The sequence below is a fragment of the Orussus abietinus genome, unplaced genomic scaffold (genome assembly GCF_000612105.2).
Source record: "Orussus abietinus isolate OABI.00-Male unplaced genomic scaffold, Oabi_2.0 scaffold18, whole genome shotgun sequence".
NCBI classification, from domain to species: Eukaryota; Metazoa; Arthropoda; class Insecta; order Hymenoptera; family Orussidae; genus Orussus; species Orussus abietinus.
Genome location: NW_019396011.1, coordinates 340669 through 354374, shown reverse-complemented (window position 1 = coordinate 354374; position 13706 = coordinate 340669). Strand labels below are relative to the sequence as shown.

General features: G+C 44.2%; 6 protein-coding genes across 9 annotated transcripts; 2 read left to right on the top strand and 4 right to left on the bottom strand.

Moving 5' to 3' along the window:
- Positions 1 to 213: 213 nt before the first annotated feature.
- Positions 214 to 1971, bottom strand: LOC105700338 (charged multivesicular body protein 3). Its single transcript, XM_012426098.2, has 4 exons — positions 1791 to 1971; positions 1662 to 1722; positions 975 to 1369; positions 214 to 880 (listed from the first exon to the last, which is right to left on the bottom strand). The coding sequence occupies exons 1-4, from the start codon at positions 1833 to 1835 to the stop codon at positions 719 to 721; spliced, it is 663 nt and encodes a 220-aa protein (XP_012281521.1). The 5' UTR covers positions 1836 to 1971; the 3' UTR covers positions 214 to 718.
- A 345-nt stretch (positions 1972 to 2316) lies between these two features.
- On the top strand, positions 2317 to 7398 carry LOC105700335 (colorectal mutant cancer protein). Its single transcript, XM_012426095.1, has 12 exons — positions 2317 to 2502; positions 2956 to 3171; positions 3246 to 3472; positions 3579 to 3715; positions 3779 to 4076; positions 4138 to 4583; positions 4642 to 5021; positions 5084 to 5282; positions 5372 to 5563; positions 5647 to 5834; positions 5920 to 6022; positions 6886 to 7398. The coding sequence occupies exons 2-12, from the start codon at positions 3062 to 3064 to the stop codon at positions 6994 to 6996; spliced, it is 2391 nt and encodes a 796-aa protein (XP_012281518.1). The 5' UTR covers positions 2317 to 2502; positions 2956 to 3061; the 3' UTR covers positions 6997 to 7398.
- On the bottom strand, positions 6044 to 6328 carry LOC105700340 (uncharacterized protein C12orf73 homolog). Its single transcript, XM_012426100.2, has one exon. It carries the CDS (start codon positions 6297 to 6299, stop codon positions 6129 to 6131), a length of 171 nt encoding a protein of 56 aa, XP_012281523.1. The 5' UTR covers positions 6300 to 6328; the 3' UTR covers positions 6044 to 6128.
- On the bottom strand, positions 6371 to 6650 carry LOC105700339 (small integral membrane protein 4). The gene has a single exon (XM_012426099.2). It carries the CDS (start codon positions 6622 to 6624, stop codon positions 6397 to 6399), a length of 228 nt encoding a protein of 75 aa, XP_012281522.1. The 5' UTR covers positions 6625 to 6650; the 3' UTR covers positions 6371 to 6396.
- On the bottom strand, positions 7373 to 8757 carry LOC105700337 (pre-mRNA-splicing factor SPF27). Its single transcript, XM_012426097.2, has 3 exons — positions 8449 to 8757; positions 8052 to 8317; positions 7373 to 7975 (listed from the first exon to the last, which is right to left on the bottom strand). Exons 1-3 carry the CDS (start codon positions 8632 to 8634, stop codon positions 7573 to 7575), a joined length of 855 nt encoding a protein of 284 aa, XP_012281520.1. The 5' UTR covers positions 8635 to 8757; the 3' UTR covers positions 7373 to 7572.
- An 822-nt stretch (positions 8758 to 9579) lies between these two features.
- LOC105700378 lies at positions 9580 to 13197 on the top strand. Of its 4 annotated transcripts, none has more exons than XM_023434492.1 (3): positions 9580 to 9626; positions 10693 to 10880; positions 10985 to 13197. In XM_023434492.1, the coding sequence occupies exons 2-3, from the start codon at positions 10727 to 10729 to the stop codon at positions 11722 to 11724; spliced, it is 894 nt and encodes a 297-aa protein (XP_023290260.1). In that variant the 5' UTR covers positions 9580 to 9626; positions 10693 to 10726; the 3' UTR covers positions 11725 to 13197. The 4 variants fall into 4 exon arrangements, 3 of the variants coding, with proteins under 3 accessions (XP_023290260.1, XP_023290259.1, XP_012281600.1); XM_023434491.1 differs by lacking the exon at positions 9580 to 9626 and adding an exon at positions 10127 to 10374; XM_012426177.2 differs by lacking the exon at positions 9580 to 9626 and adding an exon at positions 10381 to 10506.
- Positions 13198 to 13706: the final 509 nt, after the last annotated feature.

Genomic DNA, 13706 nt, shown 5'->3' with positions numbered 1-13706 from the left:
TTTTCAACGCCGTTTTCATCGTGACCATGGTTATCTTTTTTTCCTCACAAATAGGATGCAACTATTTCGGCTAAGGAATTAAATGATTCCTTTAAACACCCACCGTAACCCATTTTGAAAGTGCAGTTGTACAGGAACGAAAATTTAACTTTATCTAGATCAAAAGGAAAATGTGACCATAATTCCACATGAGATTTGAAAATTATAAGCACATTTCATATCGTAGAACTTTCACTTTATTTTAACACAAGAAAATGTATTTACTATTGACATCAGCAATAACAATCTAAGACTCGTTACATTAGTAAGTGTAAAATCGAAGCCAGCTTCCATGTTTCGCAATAAGGTAATAGAAAAAATATATAATACTTAATCTTTAATCGCGCTTCGATGAGTCCAAAAAAGGAAACACCAGGATCCTTTTAATCGTGTTCTTTTGGAACATCGAGTGCAATATGTATTTTCTTACTTTTGCACGTACTTCTGCATATATGACTTTTTTCCTCAGCTTTCCAACCAGACCAGGTAAATAGTGAAAATTTCCAAACAACGTGAATGTGCATTTCTGTTATTTGAGTTACAGTATTCATCAATGCAGCCAACTCGTCCACAGTTTTTAGCAATACACTTTACACACCTCGATCAATGATGTGAATTAAACAGCAGGCGTACAAAGTTGTGAGGGGGCAAAAAATAAATTAATCACTATTGTTGAAAATTAACTGCGAAGGCTTTGTAATCTACTCTTCATTTCTTCTAGCTCTTTATCGTCTACTTCTTCAACTTCTTCCTCTTTAGAAGTTGATGCAACCGATCCTGGAACTTCTGTTACAACAGCTGGTGCCGTTCCCAATTGTCCCGCCGTTAACTCCCACAGAATCTGTATGGAAATAAATAACTTTTAGATGATTTGACGAATTTCCAAATATAAAATAACTTATGTGCATTTTCTATATTCCAGGGATACATGGTACCTTATCGACTTCCTCGTCGGCTTCATCTTCGATCTCTTCAGAGTCTTCCATCGCATCCATTGTCTCATCGAGCATTTCCTCAATGATTCCTGCTTTCATCATTTCTTTAGAAAGTTCTCTCATAGTTGCAGCAACCTCTGGTACTCGTACCAGCGATTGCATCGCTTGCATTACCTCGGTGGACTTGGAAACTGATCCTGCTACCCTTATCGTCGCTAGCTGATTCTTCATTTGTAAGGAAACCGAATTCAAGTGAGCCTTTGACGTGTATATCTTATTGCATGCCTTGCGAGCGCGTATAATCTCCTTTGCAAGAATTTTACACACATCTTTGTCTCCCTTTTTAGCAGCTTCTTTCAAAGAACGTTTAACCTTTTCTTCCTCCCGTTGAATCGCTGCACATGCAGTTTGGAGAAAGACTTTTTCTTTTGGTCCGTTTTTCAAGAATTATGATCATTTGCATCTTTAAGTGTATGAACTATGAAATCATTTCCAAATTATTTTATCACCACTTGGAACCGTAAGTTTTGACTTTAAGAATTATTAGTATTCATCTTTGAATCGATGTCGCCATAAAAATAGGCAAAATACCTATTTCAAACGCAACAACTCAACAGAAGTAGCCACAAGATGCAAATGAGACATATTCTTTTCGTAAAGACCTTTTAAGCTCAACTCGTGACTCACCTCTAACTTGTCTGTCAAGTTGATAACCTTCTTTCCTTAATTTGTGCGTCCATTCTTGTACCTACAATTGGAAACCCTTTAATTTATATCCCAAAAAGTCAAATACACACCTCCATGTTTTGTTCCAACCATTTCCTTGGGGTTCCTCTCCGGAGACTTTCCGAAAAGTCCCATCGTTTTTTTTTTGACACCTTGACAGAAGCTGACAGAAGATTCAAAAACTCAGTCTTAATCGCGAGCTTACGTCTTGCTGGTTCTCATCAATTCATTTTTAGGCCACACCTAACCTACAAAGTGACGTCACTTGACGCGCAATCGACTTACCGGTCGATCTTAGGTTCTTTAAAGTCGATAAGTACAGACAATTACGACTGTAAAGACCTGATTGCTCAGGTGGATATTTAACCTTGCCCTATTTTCGCAACTTCTAATTATATATATAGAAGTGTGTACATACATAAGAAGTATATATAGCGATTAAGAAATAATCAAAATATCAAAGTAAATTTGAGGGGAGATGCTTTCAAGTTTGAGCAGTTTGAAGAAGCAGCGTCGTGATTTTAGTCACATGACCGAAATCATAAATGCATCAGATTTCATAATCGTCCGTGACGCGTCGCCTAAAATCGGGCTTAGCTTCGGTTTTTTCACAGCTTTGTTTACGGGTGCGCGTCGGGCTTAGTATATACTTTCGAGAACTCGTTTCAAGTGCGGGTAGTTCGTAAGTGTTTGCTCGTCGTTACCAGTTGTTACCGTGGCCGTCGGTGTCTGTCGTATTCGATGTCATTGAACGCGGTCAAACGCGGCGCCGGTGAAAATTCCGAAAGGGTGAAAGAGCGAGGTAGGACCGTTCTGAGTCTTCTGCACTGCAAGGGAGACTCGAGTCTTGTCAAAGAGTCTTATGACTCCGAAGCGGGATCGATAGTTTATCCGTTTTTATTGGTTTTGCGTGAATTGCTTTCCATGAATTGCCGCTAGGCAACGCTAGATTCCTCAGGATGAGTTTTCGCCATTGGTTCCTTTTGAGGTTAGGATCAGTGACTGCCGATGATTACATTGACGGACGTCAAGCGAACGATACGCGATAAGAGCACCGATACGTTTCTTTGATATACCGGTCCAAATCAATTTATATGTACATTGGTAGAAACTTCCACAGGTGCTTCTTTCCCTCCACGATAAATTTGAGCACAGCTTATCTTTTAGTACATTATCCAAATTGATACCCTACATGGTACAGGCACGATATTTGTATGTTCTTTATCAAAATCGCATAGCAATTATTCCATGATAGAGAGCAATTAACGCCGCTGTGACACATGAGGTATAAACCGTGGTGAAAGGAGACCACTGGATCTCCAAGTATTCGTTCCAATGGATGAGAGCAAAGTTAAGTGAGAATGTCTCAAACTGCTGACGTCGAAAGCGAGGCAGGGTCCATCTGTGACGAGGAACGGGTCCGGAAGTTATTTCAAGCATGTGACGGAGACGGAGATGGCTTCATCGATAGGTAAGCCGACATCGAAACGACGATCGGATCAAGGAATGATGGACAACATTAGATAACTTCATCTGTCACCATAGCCAGGACCTGCTGACGGTATGCAGAGAGCTCAATCTGGAGAATTCGGTCGAGGAGCTCATGAGAGAACTGGGAGCTGATGAGCATGGGCGCATTTCCTACCAGGAATTTCTCAGAAGGAGATTAGCTCTCAGGCCCGAAATCGAGGCGCTCCGATCCGGTAAACGTAGGAACGGCTCGCACACCCATACACCGGAATACCTGCCCACCAGCAGCGACAACAGCCTCGGTGAGTACCATCCGAGATAACGATTAGTCAGAAGAAACGTCCTTTTCTGACCCAGCTCCGAGGCCATCGAGTGGCATCAATTGACAAGTAACATGGGTGGTTCTAGGAACGGTGTCGGGTCGGCACGAAAGCTGGGAGTTCGACAGCGGAGCTCGCGACCTCTCCCCGGAACCGCATGCCCTGCAGAAGCTGGTGGAGGCCGCAGCCGGCGGCACCGGAAGCATGCTGGACCTGGCGAACAAGGTATCGCTTCACCACCTGCTTTGCCCGGTTCCAGAGCCTGACCGAATCCTTTTCGTCTCGCAGCTGCATGCTGCGGCGCTCTCCTCGCTGCGCTCGGAAGTGGCGGAGCTGAACTCGCGGCTAGCAGCGGCGACAAGAGCCCGCGAGGCCGCTGAAGCCGCCCTGGCGCGGGCGGAGGGTCAGCTGGCGCGGGCGGAGCAGCGTGCTGAGCAGCGAGCGGAACAGAGGGCGAGAGTGCGGGCGGAGCAGCAGGCCGCCCGGCACGAGGAGCGGCTCACCGAGCTCCACTCCGTCATCGCCGAGCTGGGTCGGCAGCTCGAGCGTCACCGCGCCACCGTCATCGCCGAAGAGGACGAGTCCGGTAGGTCGCTCGGCTTCCGTCCCAATCGACGCAAAGATCCAACCGCGGTCTCACGTTTTAGAGGTCGAGACCAGCAGAGACGCGGAGATCGCTGAGGAGCCGGAAGACTCGACGACTAACCCCGTCGAGAGCAGCGATGCAGCTAGGGCGGATGTTGACGCGGACGCCGATGTGGATGCGGATGCGGACGGGAACGCCGAGCTCGACGTCGATGCCGACGGGGACGCCGATGTCAATACCGACGCCGATGGAGAGGCCGACGCCGACGCCGACGCCGACGAAACTCTCGAAGATGTGGACAGTAGCCGCTGCGAAGAGCTGTCGCCGGCGCGTCCCCGAACCCCTAGACCGCCGACCGGAGCGGCCTCGCCCGAGCCGTTGCCGCCCGCTCTCGGCAAGGTTGTCCTCACGAGAGAGGAAACTCCCATCCCCAAGATGGCCGAGCGGGTGCGGCTGCGACGCACCGACGAGAGGCACATCACGGGGCCGGACATCGCCAGTCTCGGGGTAGGTGTAGCTGAAGGAACGGTTGGATGGTGGTGCTGACCCGTTTACCTGTCCCCAGGTCTGCTCGACCATGGTGGCGGAACACCTGGTGTCCGACCTGCTAGACCAGTCGAGTCTCAGGGAGCTGAACGGCTCTGAGGAGCAATTCGAGGTCGAGACAGAGCGACTCAACAGCCGGCTCGAGCACGCTCGGGCGAGCAACGCAGTCCTCGCCCTAACGCTGCACGAGAGCAAGGCCCAGTGCGACAGGCTGAGCCTTCTCCTGGGCAAGTACGAGTCCAACGCCACGGCACTGCGGCTGGCGCTGACCTACAGCGACCGGGCCACCGAGGCCTACGAGGCATTGGTCGGCCTGTTGGACGACGGCGGCCCGGCCACCGTCAGGATGGCCGAGAGGACGGCGAGCCGCGTGCTGGCCCGGCTCGACGGGGACGACGCGTAGGTCTCCTCATCCTCTCGCCGTCCGATCGCCATCACAGCTTCCGCTCTACCCGTTGCAGGTCTGAGCTCGGGTTCTGGTCGGCCGAGAAGGAGCAGCGACTCCGTAGGCACGTCGAACGGCTCAAGGCCGAGCGCGCCCTCGTCGGGGCCACGGCGGTTGACCTGGAAAGCGTCCACGCGGAGCCCCTCAACTCGAAGAACGCCATGTCCCTCGCCGAGGCGAGGAAGCTCGACCTGGAAACCGCCGTTTTGATGCAGGTCGGTCCGCTCCGAGTCTCGTCCAGGTCTTCCTCCTTTCGTTCTGCACTGAACATCTTCGTTAAGCACCGCTTCTTCTTCTCTTCCAGGAGTTGATGGCGATGCGGGAGGACAAGGCGGAGTTGCGGGCGCGTGTGTTCTTCTTGGAAAAGGAGAGGACGACCATAGAGTTCAAGTTGAACGCCCGGGACACCCGGATCGCGGCTCAGCACGCTGCCATTCGGCACCTGCAAGGTCAGCTCAACGATACCGAAGCCATGCTGGCAATGGCTACAAATAAGGTGATTGTTCCCGGTGTCCAGGATCTACCAATACACTTGTTGGGCCCTCGTAGATCGTTGGTACATAATTATGTATTAATCAGGACCGCGGGACGAGCGACGACGAGAGCGAAGGCATGGAGTCGGAGCTGATCGAAGCGTTGGGCAGGGAGGCACGGTTGAAGGAACGACTGCAGGAATTGGTGTCGACTCTGGATAAGGTCACCAAAAACTCCGAGTCGCGACACCAACAATCGGCCGAACTTGTCAACGATTTGAAGAGAGCAAACGGGTAGACGATAGATGATATCGAGTTCCTTTTATCCAGGGTTCTTTGTTACTCTTGATTTATTAATCATGATTCGTTCTGATTTCAGGGCACTCGTGCAAACTTTAGAGAAAACCAAAAAAAAATATCAATCCAGGTTAAAGAAATTGGAACAACAAATGCTAGGTACAGTGGAAAGACATGCCTCGCAGGTAAGCGTGCAGATCGATCGATTACTCGGAGAATTATGCGTCTAATGACAGAGCGCAACTTTTATTTGTGTTACATGGCTGGCGTTAAGTCACTACATTATTACTGCTATTGCAATCCGGAGGCGTTTTTTCGCCTTTGAAACTCTTCCTCGATTTCCTTGTCTAAATGTTCAAGTGGTTTGTAATATGTATGAACGATTTGTGCTCCGGCCAGCATCGTAACCATAGAGGTCACAACGAATCGAATGTATCTAGAGAATGATACACCAGCTGGCATTCTTTGAACTATGCTTCTTATGTAATTGATGTAATTCCTCGATGAAGCTGGTTTTGATGTTCTCTTTGTAGTTGCAATGTATCAATTCCTTGGTTCGTTAAATCCGATCAACTTGTTCTCGAAGCTTCTGCTCAACTGCCTTTTCCACTGCCTTGCGTTTGTACACGTCGTAGAAGTTAACCTGTCCAGGTTTCCAGTTGATCATGGCAAATTCTATTCCCGCTCCAAGGAAGAAAAATACTGGAAGAAAGCAGTATTCTCCAAAGGTCTTAAACCCAGGCCAATTTCGAATAATTCTTTTCAACCGTCTGCTGTATAGCATCATTACATCGCGAAAATTCTTACCGGTTTTCGCGGAGAAGCGAGGGTTATCTCTTTTTACTGGTCTACGAGTTTCAACGAAATAGGGGATCGCCACTGTGACAGAGAGGTTATGGTCGAATCCTTTCAATGGCCGCGGCGTACCGGAAGCGCCATCTCGGTAAAATGCGTTCCTTTCTGCCTTCCCCTCGCTACTTCAGTTCTGTCATAAAATGCCGGATTACGCGCCATGTCTGACTTGACTTTATCTTTTTTAAATTTTCAGGTCAGATCCTTGAAGCAGCGGATAGCTCTACTCGAAGATGAGGCAGTTAACTATCGAGGAAACTTACCTCTTCAATCTCAGAGTTCTGGAGCTAGCGAAACCTCGTTATGACCCTCGAGTAACTAACGAACAATGTCTATGACTAAATCTACTCTGATGAGTATTTTTAATAACTCTCTTACCAATACGAAGTCACAGCGAAAATTGAGTCTACCATTGTATTTTTTTACACTAATAGTTACCCGATCGTTATATGTAGGTACACGCTTTACAGTTTAATCGTTTTGATGCTCTGCCATTGATTAAAAGTTCATACTAGACCACTGCTACAGTTACCAGTGATAATCTGCCGAAGGCAAAGCATTTGAATAATTGTAGTATCTCATAAATGAAAGCGTGGTTAATATTTACAGCATGTCAGTTCTAGAAAGATGCTTGTCTGTATATATGTAATATTGTTAAACGTAGACAAACCGTGATACATGAATTATGATTAAAGCGAATTGTACTTTATTGATGTTTGCAATTTATGACAAATGGCGCTTGTAATGAGCAGTCTGAGATCACATTCTGGAAAAGGTCCATCTTTTCGTTTAAAATAAACTAAGATGGTCTTCCGCTAGATATTTACAGTATGAATTTACATTGTTTTATGATCACATTTAAAGAAACTGGGTGCTCAATATTTCAATTTTCTTGAATGGCTTCGCGAAGCACGATTTCCTGAGCCATCGTTTCGGTTGCACTCTTTTCTGGGTATCCAGGTTCTGCTTCTTTCCCAGGAACGTCACTAATTTCAATGGCTTCTTTTTTTAAAGAGATTGATTTCTGTATCTCTTCTTCCAAGTGGACACATGCTTGTTCGATTTCGTAATTCTTAGACACTAGACCAACCCACTGAGCTTCCAGTGCTCTCAGTTTTTCTCCTCCTTGTGTTTGCATAGATTTCCTTTGCCAATTAACTTCTTGTATTTTTTTCCTTAACAATTGTAACTGCTTTTGTGCTTGACCAACCAATTGAACTAAAACTTCTAAATAGGATTTCCATGCTTCACAGCCATAGTCCATCATCAATTCCAAGTTACAAATTCTGTGGAAATAATTTTTAATAGTTGAGAAACCTAATTCCATGTCATGTACATGCGATTTTAAACTAACGGTTTTACCTAGTGGATTGGTGCTCCAGTTGCGCGCTACTGTTCTCCACGCTTTCGTTCCATGCAGAAAGGTCATTCATTTTGCCAGGTAGAGGTGGAGGTAATTCATACCGTTTCATACTTAGAACTTCCATCGGAAGACGATTTTGCATTCTTTCAAATTCATGTTTCATGACTTCCGTTTCAAATGCGTTTATATTCAATACAGGTAAATGTTCTAAGTAATTTTTAGTCGGCCTATACCTCCTGGTTTCTTCCTCCACCATTGCCAGTGCCTTACATAAATTGCAATCATTATTTAAAAATTGTAATTTGAAATTTTTTAAAAGTGTTTTCCCAGTGGGAATTGCATGCCACAGCTACAGAAAAACAGCGGAAAATAACAGTTGATAACAGTAGTGCATACCGCTGCTCTAACACCAGGTTCATCGTACCCTTGGTCGATATACGGCAAGGCATCGACAATCACTTCCCCAGCCATAACGTTATTCCTGAAGTCAAAGATTAAAAACTTGTCCGCAATCGTTCTTCGAAAGTTTATCTCACTCGGAACTCGGCAAAGAAACAAGGTAAACGAGATGAAGGTAGCCATTGCCTCGGAAACGAAGCTGTGGAACTTCTTGCGACGCGAGCACCATTATTGCAGCGGACACTTTCAGTACCCGATATATTTTAATAGTGGAACAGTGGCAGTATTTATTGCAAAATCACAGAAAAATAGAAACCGATCGAGCAGCTATTCGCGAATTGATGCTCCGATGCCCACTTAGGGGCAACCCGGACCATCAATTCCCCAGGCCCACCACGAGGAGGTTGCCGCTCCACAAGGCCCGTCTAGGAGCACTAAACGTCTACCTAGACACCCACCCTGTCACCTCTCAGTCGAGGTGTCAGGATGGGATTTTCTTGGTTCCTTCCCGCGAGAAAGAAACGACGCTTAAACTACGCAACTTATGTAAACTACTTAGATACTAAATCTCGCCTAAGATTAACCCACGCGAGAGACTACTTTCGCCGAGAACAAGAGAAAGGAGTAAAATGAGAATTCCAGAAGGGCCAAAAAGACTACTTCGATGCAAAGCAGTCGTTAACGGTGCAGGCGACCGTCCGACCCAAACGACCGCCCGCAACGTCCGCTTCACCTTGTCGGCCGCCAAGGGGAAGCGTGCGTCGCAAAGCGGAGGTTAGGTCGTCCGACCTCGCACGTCGCAGCAAAGCTGCGACATACTGTGCCCCGCCAATGATTGCAGGCTCTAAGACGCGACATTGTCACGCCATCAAACTTTACTTTCGCGTTACACAAATCGCGGGGCAAAAGCAGGCGTTAACGAAGCAGGCGACTGCACGACCCAACGACAGCCCGCGCCGTGTGCTTCACCCTGTCGGCCGCCAGGGGGAAGCACGCGTCGCAAAGCGGAAGTCAGAAAGTGCAGCCTGGCACGTAGCCGCAAAGCAGCTACGCACTATGCCCCGCCAACGGCTGCGGACTCTAGTCTCGTTAATACAATCAGCGAGGGCAAAATCTAGGCTCGCAAGAAACGTAAGGGAGCTTGCCTCGACTCCAGTGGTCCCTGAACAGACAGGGTACGCACTTACTCTAAAGGGAGTCTTCCTCGGCGTCTCCGCCGAAGAAGACTGAGGATAAGTCGAGGTTCTTCCGTTCTCCACGCGGAAGGGTACCGGAGGGGGGGACTGCTCCAATTGGCCCCGTAACAGCGGGTGGGGTCGGTCTTTGTTATTCCGGTGAATTTTAATTCCTAGAAAGTGTCGGCGGTTGGGGGATCGGAATTTCATCGGAATCGGAAGTAACTGTCGTGCCGTCCCTTTTCCAGGTAGGCTCTTCGTTCCAGGTACCTGGATATCGACCTTACCGCGACCGGTAGTCCCGGAAAGTTTGGCCAAGTGTTGATGTCCCGGCATGCCGCCAAGTGTCGCACCTGGTTCGCGGCCTCCTCAAAACATTGTATGGCCCCGCGCAAAGCGCCGATACCCTGACCGATTAGGGTGCGCTAGACAGGCTCGTCTAATTAAACATACTCATTGTTATTATTCAATAACTTGCTTTATTACATTAATTATGTTACAGTTTATTATACAAATAGCGCGAGTACATAAGTTCTCTAGCTCGTTTAACAGTAGAACGACCGGCAGATTTTTTTTATACTCGATAAGCCATTTGAAACAAGTCATTTAGTACCCGCCTGTACTGCATCAGCTTAGGAGATTCGAACGGTAGAGAGGGCTGCGAAGGTTTTCTGTAACTCCAATTGAATTCCCGCTCCTGGCGGCCATTTTGCAGTTTTCCACGTAACCGCTTGAGGTGGCAAGGAAGGTAAAGTGGCCATAGTTGTATCGTTATTTGCCTTGAGAAGCGCCTGTAAATATGTAGAACTGCATCTGTTAGAACAGTGTACAGATTATTAATCTGATGGTACAAGTTTTGACGTTACGATCAGCGAATCTTGTAAGTCTTACTTGCCGAGTATTCTAGAGGTTGATCCAATTCCGTTTGTTACTTCTAGAGTGTTCCTCCCTCCGCCCGACTATTTATTTGCTTTGATATTTAGAGTTCCTCTGAAATCCTAGACTTAAGTTGAATAATTTCCAGCTATGTTTGTTTCTACGTCAAATCAGGGTTCGATATTTGTAGATCCGACAAAAAAGAAGATTAAAATTAATAGATAATGACTACGGGACAGATCAGACAGATCATAGAGACAATATACGATCGATGCCTCTATAGAGGTTGCAAGAACGGTCCAATTTATAATGGATATAGGCTCTTCCGTTTCCCAGCTCCTGAGGACCCTCGGCAGAAAATTTGGATAAAGAATTGCGGTAGGATTTACTGTCGAGTTTACCCTCGCCTTGATTTTTTGCATTAGTATTTTTAGCATCACCATAATCGGTATACAATTTCTCTACAAATATGGTATTCACAGGAAATAAAAGACTACAAATATGGAGTGGGCTTTCTATTCGAAGAGCCGGACTTTGTAAGAATCATTTTCGGCCTGAATCCTTTACAAAATATTCACCGAATGGACGGTTAAGATTAAAACGAAAGTCAATTCCAATACCCTTTGAAGAAGCAGAAGAGTTACGGAGACAGAAGCAAGCCGAAGAAGTTAGAGCAGTGGAATTACATTTTGAAAAAACAGAAGAATTGTTGAGACAGAAGCAAGCTGAAGAAGCTAGGGCGGTGGCAGAAAAGGCAGCATTAATAAAAGAAGAACAGATGCATCCTGATGTATCCGTAAAAGTAGAAGATTATGAAATATTGACTGAAGAGACAATTGAAATTGAAGAAATAATTCCATCGAGTTCTGAAGAGACCGGACAGCAAATAAAGAATGAATTCATAGAGAAATCTACAACAAAAAATTCTGCAGTAGAAAAATGTGTAATAGAAAAACCTGAAATTGAAACCTATACAATTTTGGATCAACAAAGTGAACAATTATCTTCCATATCACAATCAACCAGACCGAAGCATGAAATTCCTGACAAAAAGAAAGAGGTGGTTTACCTGGTGAAAGCCATCCGAGACATTCGACGACAATTAAAGCAGTCTCAGTATTCCAAGAAGATGCTTCAAATGCAGCTGAATAAAATTCTTAAGGAGAATAATCACCTACGTACAAATAAGTACATTTCGACCGACGAACACTTGAGGCGGTAGCTTTACAAACCGAATGCTTCATATTTATCAAAATAAAGGCACTTCACCAAATGGATATGTTATGTCTTACAATCTATGTGAAATTATATTTGAATTTTGAGGTGGGATGATTTTACTCTGCCACTTTATTTTATGGTTTAAATTCTATTACATGTTTAGTTCAGATAAAATCCGACGACAGCGCTAGCATCATTAAAACGCTACCTATTGTAATCATGTTACGCGTTCTTAATGGCGGCGCGTTGCATGGCGCGATTCTTATATTACGATTTTAGGTTAGAATTCAAACTATTTGAAGTTGAAGTATCTCTAAGGGTAAAGGGGATTAAACTCATTGTTTAAGTTTATTCGTAAAAGTTTAGAATTAACATTTATAGAAGAAGGTTTGACGAGTGTTTATTTAATTGTGCATTTTACAATGGGTGACAAGGTTTGTAAACTTTTGTTGGGAAATGTCTTTTTCCGTTAAAAACGTTTGAAACAAATGTTTATCGGTTGAATTTACTATTTTTAGAAGCTCTTAAGAGAGTTGGATGCTTTGAAGAAAACTTACGCGGAAATGCAACAACTTTACACCTTGCTACGGCTCCTGAAAGCTGACTTGAAGAAAATTACAGACAATTTTTCAAAAATTGAAAAATAGAGGGGACAGTTATAAGGATGAAGAATAACTGTATATAACATATGTCATTAGAGAAATGAAGTTAAACGTTAACGATAGAGGGTAACCAGAAATAATGGAGCAAAGCTTTAACGTATTCCAATACAAAAGCTGCTCCGTTATTTCTGGCCACCTTGTAAGTATTACTCGACGTATTACAGTAACATAAATATATTTCATTCAATTAAAAACAACAGATGTATTTATCTATGTAACGAGCGCAGCTTTCGTACAAAGGAATGAACGCAGAAGTGTAATCAAGGCCTGTAGCGCATTGAAAGTGCACTTAATTTAAAACCTATATAGTGCTGGTACAGTTTACTTAAGTCAACAATTAAATGCTAGCATCTCAACAATCTAAATGAATCCATAATTTTAAGTTTTTGTAGAGCCTTGATTTAATTATTCGGTTTGCATAACTAATAACGATAAGATAGTCTCGGTATATTACTTCTTAACCTAATATATACTTTAAGTGTACGTTATCGTTATTGTGTATATATAAGTTACGCATAGTTGGAGCACCCTGTACATCACGGATCTCGAGTTCTTTGTGCTTACACCTGGGCAAAAATCCTAACATCATCATAGGCCAATGTTAATATTTAATCATTGTTGGACTATTATTGCCACAATTGCCTAAACCGCTGTATCATAGAAATCGTTTGCAGCCCTGTAATCCATATTAACATATCATAGGAATGAACCAGCAAAGATCCGAACGATGATTTTTTTGACTAGAATAAATATAAGTCTCTCTACTTCGTTACAATAATATTACAATAATAAATATTTCTCTTTCTACCATCTCATAGTGGTCTCTTTTTGCTATTATTCTCATAACTTCGCAAAATCGTTCCTAACGCGTATATGCTCTCATTTATGATCAAATATACACACAATATATATATTTATGTTTATATTTATAACTAATCTCAATTCTCAATGGCCAAATCAACTCGATTCTAATTTATTATTTTCTCATCTTTCTAAGCCCTTTCTGATACGGTGTTACTAATATCTCTTAGTATAATAGTTGTATAAATCCTACTAAAAGTATTTCGGGTGGCGAATTCAAAAATATATATTACCTGTCGTATAGGAACAAATATATTTTATTGTAACGGAAGGCAATAGAATTCGTTTAGTGTCGTTCATTTTCAAATAACAATTAGAAGAATAAATTTTGTAGCAAATGGTGCTTCCGAATACTCGATGGAAGTAAACTTTGGATTTTTCGATCTATTTGTTCCTATACATAGTTTTATGTGAACTGCAAGGGGGTAACATACATTTTCTTCAAGGCACCCTCCTCGACTCG